The following is a 20,418-nucleotide window of genomic DNA, read 5'->3' as shown; positions in this document are numbered from 1 at the left end:
GGGAGTAAGCCATCAGGATAGACAAACCGACACTGCTCCTGTTAGAAACCTATTTCACCATAAATACACATGATGGCTTCCCAGGTGACAAAGTGGTAAAGAACCCGCCTGCCAGTGCCGGAGACACAAGAGACACAGGTTCAATCCCTGGGTGGAGAAGAGCCCCTGGAAGAGGAAATGGCAACCCACTCCAGTATTCTTGTCTGGAGAATCCCATGGACAGAGGAGCCTGGAGGGCTACAGTCATGGGGTCGCAAAAGAGTCAGACACGACAGAACACACACACACACACACACACACAAGATACCTATGCTTCAATAACTTCAAGGCAATTTTCTAATGGGAAAATGAAGAAATGGGAAAAAACAAAGAAAAAACAGTAACAGTGAATTTCCATCAACACTACACTGGTTATTAGTAAAAAGATGGATTGGATAGTGTTCATTTTTAATTCATAGACTCTACTTGTATATTCAGTACAAAAGAGCACTGCAAGTTTATAAAGCCGTTTTTCTACCGCCTGCATAGTACTGAATTATTTAAAACTCATTTGAAAAACACACACACCTGACAGTTTTTAAAATACCATTTGACAACAACGTTTTCAACATCTATAAAAATATGTGCTAGAGAGGCAGACTCTGTATACAGTCTTTCATTATCAAGTCCTCAAGTATTTTTACTTGCTGGAGCATCACACTTCACAAAACCACTGGAGAGGAACAGGAAGCAATGCAAGCCTTTGTTCAGAGTTCAAGTTACTTGGTTTATATCATTCAATGAATGCATGCCACCCTCCAAGTAAAATCAGCTGGTTCATCAAAATCTGCACAATGTCAGGACTTCCCTGGTGGTCCAGCGGCTAAGACCCTGTGCCTCCACAGCAGCGGGAATGGTTTGATCCTTGGTTGGGGAGCTAAAGTCCCACATGGCCACTAAAACAAGAAGTTCTAAACAAACAAACAAAAATCTGTGCAATGTCAGCTACACTGGGACATCTTCCCTCCAAAGTTACAGGATTTAAGTCCTCACAAACTGACACTTGGTAAGATCTCATCAAATAAATTCTACAAGGTTGGATGCAATACTGATGTTGGAATACCTCTTGGAAACTCAGAGACTTGTAAAAAATTACATATCCATATTATTTGTTCCATAATGTTTTCTTTTATAAAGAAATTTTGGGTTTAATGAATCTAAAATTTTAATAATCAAAAAAGCTATCTCTTAATACAGGAAAAAAAGTTTATGAAAACATACATCCATTTGAAAGTTGATCCAGCTTCCTTCATATCTATGCTTACATCTTTTTCATATCTACTGTTTCAAATTTTCCTTCTAAGTTTCCTAATTAAGCCTGCCACAGGTTAGCCCATTTGTCTTTTTAAAGATATTGCCCTCCAGTTATCTATTTTTTTCTTTAAAAAAGTTTTACTTTTATCAATTCCATCTTTCCTTAATCTTGTATTGATTCCTTATCTAGTTTAAGATGAGGACTTCATTTATTGACCTTTTAAAGCTTTTTAAAAAACTTTCTTATAAAAAGAACTTAAGGGTTGGATATGGAGTGCTCCAACTATTCATTTCTAAAGGTTTTTTTTTTTAAATTATCATTTCCTCTTCATCAGGGAGTTATTTAAATTTCCAAGTGATTATGAATAATTATTAGGATTTTTTTTTTCCTTTTACTCATATTCAGTCTTTTACCCCCGCTAAGTATTTATGTATTTAGCTGCACCAAGTCTTAGTGGCAGCATGTGGGATCTAGTTTCCCAACCAGGGAACCCAGGCCCCCTGCATTGGGAGCTCAGAGTCTTAGCCACTGGACCACCAGGGATGCCCCTCATATTTAGTTTTTAAAGTCCTTACCATTACTTTGTGATCAGATAATATAGCCTATAAAATCTCTGCAGTTTTACAGGTGATTAAAGCTAGCTTTGTAGCCGGTGCACAGTCCCTGTTTATCTCAGTATCTGATGAAGGAACGTGTGGTCTCTCAGGAGGATGAGATGAGCCCAGGGGCACTTCCACCATTCTAGCCCCATTGTTGAGCTGCCTCTCAAGCCTCCTGAATGTTATTTTCTCTTTGCCCATTTGAATGAACGCTGCCTTCTTACTCGGCACTCAGGTTTTACATCTGATTTCTTTCCACGCTAGACTTCTACACAAGGTCAGTAACTCAACTTACACTTTGCCTATTATCTTTAATAGGGCTAGTCACCTCAAAGTGTCTTTATTCAACAAATGTACATTTTACTGAGTAACTATGATGTACCAAGCACTACTGTAGACACTGAGGATACGCAGAGAACAGGACAGATGATAGCTCTGCCCTCCTGGAACTTGGGAGGAATGAGAAAGTTAAGGATCATGCAAATATGCTGTTTATATTTTAATAACTCAAGTCTTTCCACATAAATAACGCATGCTCACTATAGAGAATCTGACCAAAAAACAGTTAAAGAAAAATGATAAAATTCCATAACACTAATAATATTGTTATCTGTTTTTCCTTAGCCCTTTTTGTGACTATTCTTAGTTTGGAAAAAAAAAAATTGAAACCACATCACATGTAATACATTGTATTCTACCTTCTACTCAACTTGAGGATCTTCCAATTCTATTAAGATAATCTCTGAAAATAGCATTTTAATGGCTATATAATATTCTACTACATTATCATTTAACCATTTACCTATTATTGGGTTGTTAAGTGGTTTCCAATTTTCCAACACTTTATGACAATAAATACGTTTACATCTATCATTTTTTGTATTTACTGTTATTTCTAATTTGGACAGTTTCCTAGAAAAGTAATTACTAAATTAAAGGGTATAAACATTTTGCATCTTTCAATACATCTCACCAAATGGCTTTTCAGAAAGTTTATACCAAGATACAGCACCAGCAGAAGTTTATGTAAACTCTCATTTCACCAAACTCTTAACAACAGTGAAAATCTTTTAGTCTTCTTGGTTAAATAAGTAAAATAGCCCATTATTTTAACATTCATTATTTGGTCAATCATGAATTTTTGTCATACATTTATTAGGTCACGCATTCTTTTTTTTTTCTGTTTACAGTCTATTGATGGACTTTTTCTTATAGTTAGTACTATTTACCACAAAAATATGATCTTCTTTTTCCAAATATATTTCTAATATATTTTTGGTCTTTTAACTAACAATATATTTGGACCTAGAGAAAATTGCTTTTACCTACATTTGAGATTATGTTATTTTTTATGTTTAGAAGTTTCTTCTCAAGACCTGAAATATTTACCTCACTGAAATTTCTTAGACATTTTTCAGATGCTATTTTTAAAATCTTCTAAACATAATCTATATGAAAGTTGTTTTAGGGTATACTGAATTAAAACTATAAGTTGAACAACAACAGTTTCTTCCAAATGGTTAAACTCTTCTTCAAGTACCATTTGCTAAATAACCCTTATTATCCCCACAGATTTATGATGTTATCTTTATTATGTTCATGGCTTATTTTGCCCTAAAAAGATGCAGGGGGAAAAAGTATGTCTTAGAATCAAGAAACTATGGTAATATAAATCATAAAGGAGACATATATTGCTGGAAATAAAATTTGTTATTTATTTGACCTGTGTGTTATAAACAGCTGCAAAATTAAAATGCTCTCCTCTTGAATTCAGAGGGGAACAATGTCCATTTAAAGAAAGATAAATTAGAATCAAATTATTTTATCTCTCATATAAGCTAATGAGAAGCCAAGCTGAAATGGAAGGAACATTCATGTAGTCTGCAGCCTGTTCTCAGCTGGTTATCATGGAATAATTGATGCATTAATGATTTCAATTCATAGCACCGACTGTCTTCATTTCACATAATTTAAACCAAACCTGAATGTAAATGGAAAACAGTCCTCTTGACTATTTAACTCCCAAGACTTTTAACTAAAAATCATTTAATCCTGCAGAAGAGGAGGGGAAAATTAGCAAATATAAAGAACTTTCTATTTAAAAACATTCCTTCTTATACTGAAATCGGAAGAATTAAGTAAATACACCACAAAATCTCCAGAGATGTGATTTATCATCTTATTAGGTGAGAGTGAACTGTGTAACATTTATCTCCAATAAATGTCTCCTGAAAAAAAGATCCAAGTAGACCAAAGTACACATTCTAAATACTGATACTCCCAAGGGAAATAAATGTACTCTACTTCACAGGGCTCATGTTTTTAATGAAAAAACTATTAGTAAGAAAACAATCAACTCAAAATAATTGCTGCAATTGGTAATTAACTTTTCAGATTAAAAAACACCTTTTCCTGTAAAACACATATTACACAGGGCTCTTTAATTTAATAAGATGCATCTATTAACTTTTGGCATATGACTTTTTTAATTTTTAAAAAATTTCATCTTTTAAAACTAACTTGTAGTCATCATTACCTGAGACAGTCAATATAGTAAACCCAAGCCTTGCACCTGTCACCAAGTCACCAGAATTGATCATTAACAAGCCTAGTTAGTTAAGTACAGATTAGGTAGGTATTATCATCCACAAACCCACAATTACATCACAGCATGATGGCCAATTAGTTTCAACCTGCGCAGTGAACCTTATTCCAGACAACTCTGCGCTCAACTGGAAAAACAGCTGCTTCCTCATTTCTGCCTACTGTTCTTCTCTGTTATTCTGAGCCAACCAATTGGGTGAAGCAGGTCTGAAACAAGGTCTGAGTAATTTACCAACAGCAGGAGTCCTCCACGCTAGTGTGCTCTAGTTGGGATGGAAATTTCTCATATCTACCTCTGTGTATGATGTGCACATCTTACGATGGAACCACAGCAGTGCCATTTAAGAAAAGATAATATATGTTCATACACCTAAATTAAAACTTGCTTAGAGGAATGGCGGTTCAGGATGAGGGACACATGTACACCCGTGGCTGATTCATGTCAATGTATGGCAAAAACCACCAGAATATTGTAAAGCAATCAGCCTCCAATTAAGATAAATTAAAGAAAAAAAGAAAACAAAAAACTTGCTTAGAAACCATGCCAATCGTTAGCTGAACACTGCTTCTGAATCACAAGAGGGCAAATCAAAGAAGTCAATGCTTATACACATGGACATTTAGGAAAAATAGCTAACTATGACCAACCTAGACAGCATATTAAAAAGCAGAGACATTACTTTGTCAACAAAGGTCCATCTAGTCAAGGCTCTGGTTTTTCCAGTGGTCATGTATGGATGTGAGAGTTGTACTATAAAGAAAGCTGAGCACCGAAGAATTGATGCTTTTGAACTGTGGTGTTGGAGAAGACTCTTGAGAGTCCCCTGGACTGCAAGGAGATCCAACCAGTCCATTCTGAAGGAGATCAGCCCTGGGTGTTCATTGGAAGGACTGATGTTGAAGCTGAAACTCTAATACTTTGGCCACCTCATGCGAAGGGCTGACTCATTTGAAAGGACCCTGATGCTGGGAAAGATTGAGGGCAGGAGGAGAAGGGGAGGACAGAGGATGAGATGGTTGGATGGCATCACTGACTCAATGGACATGGGTTTGGGTAGACTCTGGGAGTTGGTGACGGACAGGGAGGCCTGGCGTGCTGCGGTTCATGGGGTCGCAAAGAGTCAGACACAACTGAGTGACTGAACTGAACTGAACTCTTCGTTAAAAATAAAACCAGTTGTCACAGCCAAGAGGAGCTGCTATGGACTGAATTTTGTCCCTACCCAAATCCGTATGTTGAAGCCCTTGCTCCCACTGTGAAAACAGCTGGAGATGGGACCTCTGGGAGAGAATGAGGTTTAGGTAAGGTCATGATGGTTGCATGCTCTCTCTCTTTCGGTATCTCTTTGTTATGTGAAGACACAGTAAGAAGATAGCCATTATAAGCTAGGAAGAGACTCCTTGCTAGACACCAACCATGCTGGCACCTTAATCTTGAACTTCTAGCCTCTAGAACAGTGAGAAAATTAAATTCTGTTATTCAAGCCATCCAATCTATAGTAATTTGTTATGACTGCCCAAGCTGATTAACAAAGGAGCCTAAGGAGACATGAAATGTCACATAGGAGTCCAGTTAAGAACCTATAACAGAAAAAGGACATCAGGTAGAAACTAGGGAAATCTGTATAAAGAAGTTTAGGTAATAATAATGTGTTATATTGGATCATCAACTGTAACAAATATACCATACTAATGTTCAGCTCAGTTCAGTCACTCAGTCGTGTCCAAGTCTTTGTGACCCCATAGACCGCAGCACATCAGGCCTCCCTGTCCATCACCATCTCCCGGAGTTTACTCAAACTCATGCCCACTGAGTCAGTAATGCCATCCAACCATCTCATCCTCTGTCCTCCCCTTCTCTTCCTGCCCTCAATCTTTCCCAGCATCAAGGTCTTTTCAAATGAGTTAGCTCTTTGCATCAGGTGGCCAAAGTATTGGAGTTTCAGCTTCAACATCAGTCCTTCCAATGAATATTCAGGACTGATTTTCTTTAGGATGGACTGGCTGGATCTCCTTGCAGTCCAAGGGACTCTCAAGAGTATTCTCCAATACCACAGTTCAAAAGCATCAATTCTTCGGTGCTCAGCTTCCTTTAAAGTCCAATTCTCATATCCATACATGATGTTAAGATGTCAAAATTAGATGAAACTGGGTGCAAGTTATGGGGGAACTTTCTGTATCTCTTTACAATTTTTTCTGTAAATCTAAGGCTATTCTGAAAAGTAAAATTTATTTATTTAAAACAAACATACAAATAGGTAAAACCTGTCTTCAGTCTACTCCTAAAGCAACCTATCAGATTTCTTATTTTCAGTGTAAAAGACTTTCTGTCCTTAGCTATAATTTAAGTCTTTATCAATTAATATCAGACAAAAAAATCCCCATAAACATTGTCTAAGTTATTATTTGTGTGTGCCTGTTCAGTCACGTCCAGCTCTTTGCAACCCCATGGACTGTAGCCCACCAGGCTCCTCTGTCCATGGGATTCTCCAGGCAAGAATACTGGAGTGGGTTGGCATTTCCTTCTCCAGAGGATCCTCCTGACCCAGGGATCAACCAAGTCTCCTCTGTTACAAGTTAATTTTTTACTGCTGAGCCATCAGGGAAGCCCCAAGTTATTATTCACAGAATTTAAAACTAGTGTGTACTTAAGGTCCCTGCTGCTGCTGCTGCTGAGTCGCTTCAGTCGTGTCCGACTCTGTGAGACCTCATGGACTGCAGCCCGCCAAGCTCCCCCGTCCATGGGATTCTCCAGGCAAGAGTACTGGAGTGGGTTGCCATTTCCTTCTTCAGTGCATGAAAGTGAAAAGTGAAAGTGAAGTCACTCGGTCGTGTCTGACTCTTAGCGACCCCATGGACTGCAGCCCACCAGGCTCCTCTGTCCATGAGATTCCCCAGGCAAGAGTACTGGAATGGGCTGCCACTGCCTTCTCCTTAAGGTCCCTTAGTATATATAATCCAATAAGAACCCCTTGAAATTCAGTATCACCACTCATTAACAATAAACAATTAACTTATTCTTATTGTTCAGTCACTAAGTTGTGTAGCATCTTGAAAGTATGTTGGGGACACAAAGATAAGTCATGAACAAGGAAATAAAACTTACTAAAAAGGAATAAAAAGTTGTCCCATTTCACTAACAAAAGATTATAAACAACAGAAAGGGAACAACTTTTGTTATGTATAAATTAAAAAAATATAGCAAATATTTAGTCTGGTCAAGAAGTGGGGAAGTAGGCACTCCCATATGCTGTTGGTGGGCTGTAAATGAGAACACACTTGGAGAAAACAAGATAGTAATATGTATAAAAGAGCCATGAAAAATAGTTCAAACCCATGAACTGATTCTGGAAATCTACTCCAAGGACATATTCAGATCTGGGAGCCAAGACTAGCAACTAATACTTTAATAAACATTCTCACTTGTAATTTGGATGATTAGGTAATAAAATTAGCATGTAAAATTAGTGAATGAGAAAATAAGGAAACTACAACACGAATCATTATACAGCCATTAAAACAGGCTTCTGAAGAGCTGTGCTTGTAACAAGTTAAACAAGAGAGTAGGAAACAGAATTGAGTATGAGGGGAGGGGTGCAATGGCAGAACGCTGCAAGTAGTTTTCTAGGAGGGTAGGAGATTATGGGCAATTTGTGTTCTTTATCTGTATATATTTTGAACTTTCCTACAGTGAATACCCCTTCATGGATTACAGCCTTATCAAGGCGAAGGGGCTTGAGCAACTCAATGAAGCTATGAGCCATGCCATGCAGGCATGAATATACTGTTTTTCAATTAGGAGCTGAGAAATTAGGTTACACTTTCATTTGGCTACTGTTTTATTTTCAGTTTAATTCTTTAGGTAATATAACCAGATTTTAAAAGAAACTGTTAACACTAAATCTCTCAGAAAAAAAAGAAGAAAACACAGTAGTCAGATAAAACTCTTTTCTGCTCTTGATGCAGTTCCTATTTAGCTTGAGGCTCTTGGTAAGTGGTCAGGGATGGCTCAGCTGTCCAGGACAAGGCCAGGCCTTCTCTCTTGCCACAAGCTTGGACTCCAGAGCTAGGGAAAACATTTATACACTCCTTTGTCCCTCAGAAAGTTCCAGTCCTAATGGGAGGGAAAGTTCTCTGCCTCCAAAGTTCTCATTCTCATCTCATAAAACCTAACCCAAGGGAATCACTGCTTTCGTTAAGCACTGCTCTCACTGAGCTCTGTTCAACTGCAAGCCCTCCTGGGAGACAAACAAACTAACTCACTCTTTTCCGTAACTCATATAACTTTCCTTTATGGGAGCCTGTAAAGACAGAAGGAAGGAAATGTATAAATGGACACCCAAGGAATGCAGAAGAACAATCTGCTCAGGAGAGTCTTGGAATGTTGACTCACAGGCTGTGAAAACATGCTTCCATGAAATAAAACAGAGGGTGAGTATCAATTCTATATACATGTGTCATCCAACTTTAGTAGAAAAATGCAACCATGCCAGTAGATACAAAATAAAAGATGTCACCGTATAATATAAACAGAAAAACAATGCTTCAGAAAACGCTCACCCTGGCCAATAAATACATTCGTATATACACACATACCCAAGCACACCAAACAACCTGGCAACAATACATTATACCTACTAAAAAAGTGGGTTTAAAAAAAAAAAAATTATGGCCCCTCCAATACAGGTCAATTTGCATTAAAACTGACAAAAATGACATAATGAATTGGTATAACTTCTTGAAAAAAACAGTTTAACCCACACTTGAAAAACAGGAATGTCTTACAGCAGCCGTCTCTCCTCTCAGTGAGCTGCCACTACCCTCCCTGGCCCTGAGAAGACCACGCTTCCTCCTTAGCTCTCATCCATCAGGCCATTTTTTAAAACTTTTTACTTTGGATTGGAGTATAGCCAATTAACAATGTTGTGACCGTTTCAGGTGAACAGTAAGGGAGAAGGCCGCATATACATGTATCCATTCTCCCCTAAACTCCCTTCCCATCCAGGCTGCCACATAACATTGAGCAGAGTTCCCTGTGCTATACAGCAGGTCCTTGTTGGTAATCGGTTTTAAATATAGCAGTGTGTACGTGCCCATCTTGTTAAAGGAGCTTTCTCTCCAAAGCACAATTAACTTGGGCTTCATTGGATTTACCCATTTGTCATTTGCTTGTTTACACAAACTCCCAAGGTGTATTTTAACCCTATATTCATTTGGGTTTTATTTTCTACTAAGCTATTGGAAATAAATCTATCAATACATTAAAAAGCTTGGAAAGGAATGTTGCACTTTTGGGGAAAATGTGTTAACTTTTATACTTCATTGTCTCCTTTGCTCTAGATTAACCCTTTCTCTTGAATTCCAAAGGATTTTTAAGAATAATGTTTATAACTGAGCAATCGTTAACTAGCAATTCTGATTTAGGTAGGTGAAGTCTAAATCTGTTAGCACACATATTCATATAGACAGCTAGAGCAGACATATTATTAATTGATAAGCCTTGCAAATTAATACTTATTCTAATGAAAAATAATAAATTGGCAGAAATCTGTCATCACAGCCCATTCTCATTGCCCCTCAAGACCTGCCAATCTAATGTTCTTCCACTGAAGATAATAAATGTCCCTGACCTTGGAGTAAATGCGTTTAACTCTAGTTTAAGCAACTAATAGCTGCTTTAAAGCAGCACCTCCCCAAATTTTTGTCCTGTGTCCCACACCAAAAATACACTTGAGAAATGCAGCACACAGACACTTAAAACAAAAGTGCCTGGAAACAACACCCTTACCACACTCAGCACTAGTCTGTCTTTCTCTTTCCTTTCCCCTCTCCCTTCCTTCCTTCCTCTCTTCCTTCCTCTCTCTTTCAAACACTGCTTGGGTCTCACTACACTGATTTCAGAACCCTTTAAAGGATTAGAACCCACAGGTGCCAACCACTGCTGTAAAGCCCTGTTACCTGATGGGTGATGCTGCTGTGACCCATGGTACCCCAGCAGCCCAGCGTGCACGCCTCCCCCAGCCGCCCTCCTTGGCTCTCTTCCACTTTCACTCCAGACCCCCTCCCACACTGTCCTTTGTACTCCTTTGCTTTTCATTCTACTTTCCCCACTTCTTTTTCATTCACCTGTCTGGCATTACACAGGAGACAAATCTCCCCACATGCAGAGGCATAAAACAACACTTGCTTTCTTCCACTTGCAGATTCTGTGGGTCAGGAATTCAGGAAGCACACGGGTGGCAGTCTCGGCCCCACCATGTTGAGGCTGGGCTGACACACGGCTATATCTAACAGCCACTCACTCACGTGTTGTGTGCTGCTTCCTCACAGCACAGGGGAACCAGGGAATGTGGGCTCCACAGGCCAGTGTGGCCGCTCATAAGGCAAAGGACTCTTGCTTCAGAAGTAACGTGGCTCTTCTCCTGCCATCTACTGACTGCAATGAGCCACAAACCCACTCAATTCAGGGCCAGGAGCCCCGGATGCCATCTCTAAGTGAAGTTCTAAAAGAACACATGGGACAGGAGATGGTGTAACCATCATCATCCAAATTGTTATTCCTCAACCTCATTCCTAATTCCCAAGGCAAAAATCCAACAGACTGCTACGAAGCTAACTCCACAGAGGTGTCAACTGGCACTCAAACATAAGGTATGCCTTTTATGTTCCCTATCTCAGCACTGCTGGAGAAGAAAGAACATGCATGTTGCATTGTAGATGAATATGCCAGAAGCACCTTATCACAAAATGTAAGCAAGGAGAGAATTCAAAGTAGGATGGGAGTTCCCTGCATCTAAGTTCTTGTGGAACAGAACTTATAATCAGTCCCTTTAATGAGAGAGACAAGTGGCCGCTCTCCTGACAAAGCATTAACAGTTCAGGGTAATTAGGAATTGTTAATCAGCGATTTCAATGGTTACATGTGTTCTTGCATACTTTACTGCTTCCCTTTCTCTCCCAGCCCTGGCTGCATGAAGCTACCATCTTTCCGTTCATACAAGTTAAGACACAGCCAAGTGCGATGCCAGAGAGGCAGCCTGAGAGCTGGGAGCAGTGATTCCCAAAGTGGGCTCCATGGACCATGGGAGGTCCCAGAGGCCCTTCCAGCAGTTCATGAAGTCAAAACTATTTTCATAAGAATACTGAGGCATTATTTGCCCTTTCCTATGTACTGGCATTTTCATTAATGATATAAAAGCAACAAGAGCTTCCCTGGTGCCTCAGGGGTAAAGAATCCGCCAATGAAGGAGACAGGGATCTGATCCCTGAGTGGGGAAGATCCCCGGTGAATGGAATGGCAACCCACTCCAGTATTCATGCTGGGAAATGCCATGGACAGATGAGGCTGGTAGGCTGCAGTCCAGGGGGTTGCAAACAGCTGGGCAAGACTTAGCAACTAAACAACATAAAAGCAATGAGGGGTACAACCGCTGTGTCTTGGCTGCTTGAATCAAGTGAATCAAGCAATGACTCCAAAAAAATATCAGGAGTTGCTGTGTGTCTCACAGCCACAGATTCACACTCAAAGAGAAAAATGGAAGCTTTGCTTAAGAATATCCTTGATAAATAGTAAAATTTTAATTCCTTAAAAAGCATACATCTTTTTCATATGCTATGTAACAAAATGGGAAATAGGCAAAAAGCACTTCAACTCTATATCCAACTAAGGTGCTTATCTCCCAGTGAAGCACCAGTGTGGTTGGTTGAGCTGTGAGATGAACTGGCTACTGTTTTTATGAACTCTCCCTCATCAGACTTACTCAAAAGAAAAACTGACTGCCCATGGTTAAATAAATGGAAAATGGCACGCATTTTCTTAAAAATAAACAATGCGAGCCTCCAAAAAAAACCCCACAAAAACCCAGTGGTATCTATTGTCAATAAAATTTGAGCTTTAAGGTGAAAATTAGAATTTTGGAATCTCCTCCTGCCTGTGCCACCTTAGAAGCAGGGTCACTTCTTCAGACACAACCACCGAGCGGGGACCCAGGACACACAGGGAAAGGAAACAGGCACAGCTGTCACTGACACATGCCACACACAGGAACTGTGACAGGGACACCGTGCAGGGGCCTGCGGGGCTTCTGGGCACAAGGCCTCTGTGTCCCGTTTCTTTGACTATAGGAAACAGCCTTCATTCAGCCTCCAGGACCTTCCCGGAGTCCCAGTGGGCGGATTCAAGCAGCTGTTAATCAGGGAAGGGAGAGGATGCAAAGCCAGGGAGAAACAGTCAAGAGCAGCCTTGAGGCAAGGTCCTGTTTCTCCATCAGTGGATACACACAACCTCTCTGAGGTGCTCTGCAGATACTGACCCCTGCTCAAAGTGGGAGAGGTTAATGGTTAAGGATAGTGCGCTGCCCACAAGCCTGTAGACCCCAGACTGGTTGGACCTGAAAGGTGATGATGCTGACTCCTACTTACCTCACCACCAATTCATCAGAAGAAATGGCCAGGACTGATCATTCCCTCTTTGAACATGTACTATAAAACTTCTATCTTCCCCAAGTGAGGACACAAGGTTTTGAGGACATTGAACCTGCTGTGTGTCCCCCTTTGACTGGCAAAGCAACAAAACTATCCTTTTCTACTTCACCCAAAACTAGTCTCTGAAATATGATTCAGCATTGGTGTACAGAGAAGCTGAGCTTTCAGCATCAAGAGCAAAAGGCCCAGCAAAGAAGAGTGGTTACTTCACCCTGCTGTGCAGGTCCATACCCCTCACAGGGCTGGCTGTTTGCAGTGGCTTCCCTCCATAAAACTCCCTAACTGGGGGAAATTACTAATTCTGCGGATTTCATAAAACACAGAGGGCCATAAATGTTTGCTTGGCAGATTTTTTTTTTCCCTCCCAAAGGGCAGCTCATTAAGTCCATCAATAAAGCAGGCTTTGTTCTAAAGATTTACAATGTTTTCCCAATGAAAATTCTAATTGACAACCACCAGGAGAATAACAATGTGGAACACCAGAGCTCTGGTTTCTCCCATTCTTCCAAGATCCATCTCAGAGAAGCACTCCCTTCTTAGGTTTCCTAGACCAGCGCTCAGCTCTGTCTCTATTGGACACACACATAAGGAGATGCTTGGATATCATCAGTTTATCATTCAAAGTAGTCAAACCTTCAAAAACCAAAAGATTTAGTCTTTCAAACTTCAAAGGAAATTCCATTTGATTCCCAGGCTTAGAATATCAGGTCCCTCCATGCAGAATAAGCATATTACATAAAAATGCAACCATGCCTTTTCTATGTAAAAGGAACGGGGGTGGGGGGACTGCTACTGCTAAAAAATAAAAATGCATGATGAGAGTCTTAAGCAATAGTTGCATGAGAATATTAAAGGCACAGCTATTCAGTGGATTCATTATAGAATAAAAGTTCAAGTACCAGAGGGAGTGATTTTCATATGAATGTTGGGTGTTGCCCTCACACACAAGAGTCTCTGGTCTATACAGAGAACCGAGTCACATCAAGCAAGTCAGGGAGCTGTGAGTGACAAGGTATAGAGAGGGCTGTTCAGATATGGGACACACATTACTGGACCCTTTTTCAAAGAAAACTTTGAAGATTTTGTTAGGCTTTCTTGGTGGAACTGTCACAAGATAACAATGCAGTTGCAAATGAGTGGCGTTCAGTGGCCACACCACTGCCTTTTACAGACCAGCTGGCGAAGGCTGCCCTGACAGGATGGGAAATTAGCATTAAAGAAGGACTCAAGGTTACTGGCCTGACACGCAGCCCAAGGAGAACACTCTCCAATAAAGTACACGACACCCAACATAGTCACAAAACCAAAAGCAAAACAAAAGAGCTCCTTACTGAAAAGAAAAGCAGCCAAAAAATATCCATACTCCTTTCTGAACCTTCCTGAATCTCTCCCTTCTCCAAACAGCTTCCAGGTCCCCAGAGTTTAAAAATAAATGTGCAAACCATGGGCTTCCAGTTGCATTACACAGATTAAAAGAAGTGCAGCTGGTGGAAGAGGTAGGGAAATAAAAAACAATTCATTCCTTTTTCTGAAGAGAAAGTAGAGAAAAGAATCAAAGTGGAAAAGCAACCCCCAACTCCATCCCCACTCCCCTGGGAACATTCAGACCAGGAATCAGAAGGCTGGAATCCTAACTAGCCTCGTATCTACCACCAGCTGTTCAATGAGTCTCCAAGCCTTCTGAATTTCCTTGTCCTCATCTTTAGAGGAAAAGTTATAGATGTCAGGGATTCCCAAACTGTGTTCCCTGGAGCTCCAGGGTTCCAGAGGAGCTTCTGGCACAGCCACAGTGACATGGAGGTCAATCAAAGGGAATGGGGTCCTGTGCTTCAATTCACCCCAAACAGTGCAGAGTTGATCCAGTTCATATGGCAAGACTGTGGGTAAAATCTTCTGCTTATCATCAAATCACCAAGACAATTCACAACTAAAGTGGTTTAAAAGCATTAGTCCTCTAAAATATCTGTTGATTTTTTATCTTTAAAATTATATGGTTTCTAGCTGCCTCTCTGAATTATCATTATTAGAATTAACTAATTGACAGGCTGGTTAATATTAACCCCCTAAGCTGTGTATCAGGTTCTACTTAAAAGGTGAGAAAATGGAAACTCACATAAGACAAGTACATCAAAATCACACAGCTCAGTAGCTGACAAGATTCAAACACAGGAATATCTGACATAAAACCATTAACTGTATTCTGTCCTTAGAGTTAAAGAACAAACTTCACTCACTGTAAAAGAGAACCGGTTACCTCATTATTACTACAATTCTTTCTCCATGGAATATCAGGTCCTTCATTTGCATTCTTTAAGAGTAAACACTCACCCTGGCGAGATGAAATGAATAGCCAAGAGTTCCACCCAACAAGCAAATCTGTTGGATACAGGAAAGCCCAAAATGTTGACAAAGCCTCCAGGGCAACAGTGGTTGTTCAGAACTTTCAAAGCAAACAAAACTCCTAAAAGAGAATAAAGAGCATTCAAATATCAGCAATCCAAATGCAGAGATGACCAACACTGGCAAAAAAAAAAAAAAACTAACTGAAGTGAAAATGATTATCTGACTAGATCCAACTCTTGGCTTTGAAACATACTCTATTCCTTATAACGAGTCAACCCAAAATTTGACAGAAAGATAAATCTCAAGGTAACCATTCCTTCGATGTTTCTTTTTTTTTTTCTTTTCTTTGATCTTTTGGCTGCACTGAAAAGCATGTAGGACTTTAGTAATCTAACCAGGGATCACATCCTTAACCCCTACAATGGCATCCTGGAGCCTTAAGCACTGGACCACCAGGGAAATCTCCTTCAGTGTTTCTTAACAGAGGTTCATACTGACTTTGAGTATGCTGCTGCTACTGCTAAGTCGCTTCAGTGGTGTCCAACTCTGTGCGACCCCATAGATGGCAGCCTACCAGGCTCCCTCGTCCCTGGGATTCTCCAGGCAAGAACACTGGAGTGGGTTACCATTTCCTTCTCCAATGCATGAAAGTGAAAAGTGAAAGTGAAGTCACTCAGTCGTGTCCGACTTCGCGACCCCATGGACTGCAGCCTACCAGGCTCCTCTGCCCATTGGGTTTTCCAGGCAAGAGTACTGGAGTGGGGTGCCACTGCCTTCTCCTTTGAGTATGCTACTAAATATATAACACACAAAATGGGAATAACACACTAGTAATGGTACTAAATGCGACTGAATTTAAAATCATTAATTGTATGCTGCTATGTGATTTTTAACTCAATTTGAAAAAACACCATTAATGTGTTTTTTTCCAACTCCTATGGAAAGATATCTTGAAGGCAGGGCATTATTTCCTTTCTTCTCACACAATTAGATGCATGAAGATGTATCTTAGAGGAAAGGGGAAAGGACAGCAGGGAAAGGAGAGGGAAGGGTTTGTTTTCCTTCTGTTTCAGGACAATTTCCCTCCTACCCTTCACATTCTAATTTTTAGATCTATTTTAAGTCCAATGGCAATTCAGTCCTTCAAGAAAAATTTAAGAAAAGAACTAGTGAGGGGCAACAGTGAGAGACAACGTAACACGTGGTTAAGTCATGGAAACTAAGTTCAGACCCCAGCTCCATCACTTACGAGGTGTATAACTATGACTGATTTCTCTGTGCCTTAGCTTCCTAACTTAGAAAATCAACACAAGGCCACCTCCCTATGGACCTGTTACATTAATTAAATAGCATAAATTGTGCATAGAGCTCAATTTACCACTCCCCAAGTGGCGCAGCGGTAAAGGATGCAGCTGCCAAAGCAGGAGATGCAAGAGACTCAGGTTCAATTCCTGGGTCGGAAAGATCCCTTGGGAGATAGAAATGCCGACCTGCTCCAGTATTCTTGCCTGGGAAATCCCACAGACAGAGGAGGCTGGTGGGCTACAGTCCATGGGGTCTCAAAGAGTCAGACATGACTGAGCACACACACATGTATAGAGAATATCATGGTAAGGAGGTGCCATCATAGGGTGTGGTACCTTTATTTTAATGGCGTTATTGAGAGGCTGCTGATCTTGTTAGAGAACTCCCTATCACAAATACACCAGTGCATCTCTCTCTCTGGCCCCATCACAATGAGCCAGGGCCTATTTCCAAAATTCTATTTCCTGCAAAACCACCTGTGGGCAGACCACAGTCTGAACTGTCCAAGAATGAATAACACAGCGTAATGGGAAATAGCAAAATCGATGACTCTCCTGTGCTCCAATCAGCCTCTTCTCCAAAATCCAAGCCCCAGCAGTCCTTAGCCACTCAGATGTCAGTTCCCTCACCAGCTGGGACCCCCACTTCATAAAACAAGAACAGCTGCACCTCCCTTACTGTCTTCAGGCAGGCTACCTTTAGAAATGCGTCTGCCTTACCTGAGAAACCGATAGCACAATTCCTTTTGAAGTCAGGCTCATTTAGAAATTCTGCCAGAGCAAATTCCAAGAACAGGTACACAACCCCAGTGAGGAGGGAGAACGTGACAATGATGTAGGCAAACCATCTACTCCCCAGTCTTCTCTCCAGATGAATTCCTTTCCACAGCATGGATGCCATATTGAAATACAAGTGCCAGTCATCCGCGTGGTGAATAGGGGAAAGCAGCAGGCGTTGCCAGTCCTTCTGCTGGTAACACTTCTCCACGCTGAGGCAGGAGCTAAGCAGCGGCTTCAGGGGATTCAAGAAGAACCAGATGTTGAGAGCCAACGTTGCCAGGGTGACAGGTGGAACATTGTTGATCCCGACCTGGAAGATTTGAGAAAGGAGCAGAAGCAGCCCGATGTTAACTCCTCTTGACCTCCGATGCATGGTGAGATGTCAAGCCGGAGATAGGAAGACGTGGTCAGGTTTGGGGAATACACAGGCAGCTGAATCTAAAACACAATTAAAAAAATGCACATGAAAATCCACCAATTAAGAATTAGGGCATCGACAAGACATGCTCACCCGAAGATAAGCTTATGTTACATATATCTCATCTCCCATTTAATGGAAACATTTATATTCCATGTCGTCCAGAGCAACTCCCAGGACACTGGCTGCCATCTCTCCTCACTGTACATCCTAAAGGAGAAAGGTTATCCCAAATCCCAGTGGGCCAGTGAATGGCTGGGTATGCTTTTTCTGACAAACACGCCATAAAAATGTGACTTGCCTCCTGTATAAAAAAACTTATAACCTAACAAAAAGACAAAGATACTACACAAATATTTAATGATAGTACACAGCTACTTAGTGATTTCTTCTCAGAATGCTAATTTTAAAGAAATTTCGATGTTGATACTTTAGAGTCTGCCCCAAAGTTGTTCGACACTGGCAAGTCTTAAAATGCAAACATATATCATCTAGTCTGTTTTGCCAGATGTTAACTGCTAGAATGCTTTATTTTCACAAAAATTTCCTCTTTTAAATGTTCCACTATGTGTCAAATCCTGGACTGAAACATGGTCACTGTCTTTAAGGAACTCATTTTCTACTAAGAAGTAAACCAACAGCAGCCACACAGTGTTTTAAATGCAGGGACAGAGGAAGCCGCGACCCAAGGCCGCGACTCAGCCTGGTGTGGTTATGGTCTTGAAGGGTAAACTGGATTCACCAGTGAGGAAAGGGCACCCTGTTCACTGGTCTACTTCTCCATGCCCTGGGCTGACCTTGTGACCTACTTTGGTTGACAGAATGAAGAGCAAAGGACACTAGTTCTGAATCTAGCCTTCAAGGTGATTTGAAGACTTCTGCTCTCTTTTGGAACCCTCCTGTGTAACCATGCACACAAGTCCGGGCTAGCCTGCTGGAGGACGGAAGACACGTGCTCTAGTCACCTGATGGCCGCAGCCACTGACCAGCTCAGAAACAGACCTGTTGAACTGACCAAAAATGAATATGTAAATCCAACTGGGGGCTTCCCTGGTAGCTTAGCTGGTAAAGAATCCACCTGCAATGCAGGAGACCCCAGTTTGATTCCTGGGTTGGGAAAATCTCCTGGAGAAGGGCTATCCACACCAGTATTCTTGGGCTTCCCTGGTGGCTCAGATGATAAAGAATCCACCTGCAACGTGGAGACCTGGGTTCAGTCTCTGGGTTGGGACGATCTCCTGGAGGAGGGCATGGCAACCCACTCCAGTCTTCTTGCCTGGAGAATCCCCATGGACAGAGAAGCCTTGCAGGCTACAGACCATAGGGTCGCAAAGAGTCAGACATGACTGAGCTACTAAAACACAAATCCAGCTGAGCCCAGACTAATTTGCTGACTCACAAAACAGTGAGCTAAACAAATGATAGCTTTTAGCCATAATAAGATATTTCAAGGTTTTTTTTTTGTTTATTTTTGGCTGTGCTTGGTCTTTGCTGTGCAGGCTTTTCTCTAGTTGTGGTGAGCAGGGTCTACTCTCTACCTTCAGTGCCCACTACTCAGTGTGGTGGCTTCCCTTATTGCGGAGCACAGGCTCTAGTGTGTGCGGGCTTCAGGAGACGCAGCTCCCAGGCTCCAGAGAGCAGACTCAGTAATCACAGTGCTCGGGCCTAGCTGCTCTGTGGCATGTGGGATCCTCCTGGACCACGGATCAAATCCATGTCTCCTGGATTGACAGGTGGATTCTTTACCACAGAACCACCAGGGAAGCCCACTAAGTATTTTAAATTAATTTCACTAAGTTTTGGAGTGGTTTGTTACACAGCAATGACTAAACAATACCAAAGGACTTTGCTTTGGAAAGAGTCTGGGTTATACTTTTGGGAGGAAGCTGGTAAAGAAAAGGGGCACAGATTAAAGGTGCAAGAGGTAAACAAAAGGAATCAAGTCCTGAGAGGAACAGCCTTGTCCACCACAACAAATAAGAAGACAAATGTCAGGTATAGATATGGGTAAACAGGCAGATTAGGGGAAAGGATGCTGAAAAAGTTCTCATCTAGTGGTTTTCTTATTTGCCTGATTTCCCTTTTTCTGAGCTTTCTTGTCTTCCAATCAAACACATACCTCACTCTGATATGCTAAAGATTTCATTCAGATAGCACACTGGAAAGTGCATAGCTTTGGATTTAAAAAATGGCTAGATTCTCCTACTTACTAGACCTGGGACATTGGGCAAACTACTTAAACTTCAATTAGTTCACTTTCAATTAGTAATAATACCTCCTTCCCAGGATCACTGTAACACGTCTAGAACAAAGTAGGTGCTGAATGGTAGCTACTTTTTCACTGGGGTTTCCCAGGTAGCTCAAGGGTAAAGAATCCAGTTGCCAACGTAGGAGACGTGGATTTGATCCCTAGGTCAGGAAGATCCCCTGGAGAGGGAAATGGCAATCCACTGAAGTATTGTTTCCTAGAGAATTCCATGGACAGAGGAGGCTGGTTGCTAAAGAGTTAGACACAACTGAGCAACTAAATAACAACTTTTCATTACAATAAAGTAATCTCACTTAAGAGAAAAAGCTTTCGCAAATGACAGC

General features: G+C 41.1%; 1 protein-coding gene across 1 annotated transcript in view; it reads right to left on the bottom strand.

Moving 5' to 3' along the window:
- RHBDD1 (rhomboid domain containing 1) overlaps positions 1–20,418 on the bottom strand; it is a 136,882-nt gene that overhangs the window by 90,429 nt on the left and 26,035 nt on the right. Inside the window, exons 2-3 of the mRNA XM_068968808.1 lie at positions 17,349–17,846; positions 15,310–15,442 (exon numbers count right to left, since the gene is read on the bottom strand). Of these exons, the coding sequence (XP_068824909.1) occupies positions 15,310–15,442; positions 17,349–17,781 (566 nt within the window). The 5' untranslated portion in view covers positions 17,782–17,846. The remainder of the gene's footprint in view (positions 1–15,309; positions 15,443–17,348; positions 17,847–20,418) is intronic.

Source organism: Capricornis sumatraensis, chromosome 3 (genome assembly GCF_032405125.1).
Source record: "Capricornis sumatraensis isolate serow.1 chromosome 3, serow.2, whole genome shotgun sequence".
Classification (NCBI taxonomy): domain Eukaryota; kingdom Metazoa; phylum Chordata; class Mammalia; order Artiodactyla; family Bovidae; genus Capricornis; species Capricornis sumatraensis.
This window is presented reverse-complemented; position numbering and strand designations above follow the sequence as displayed.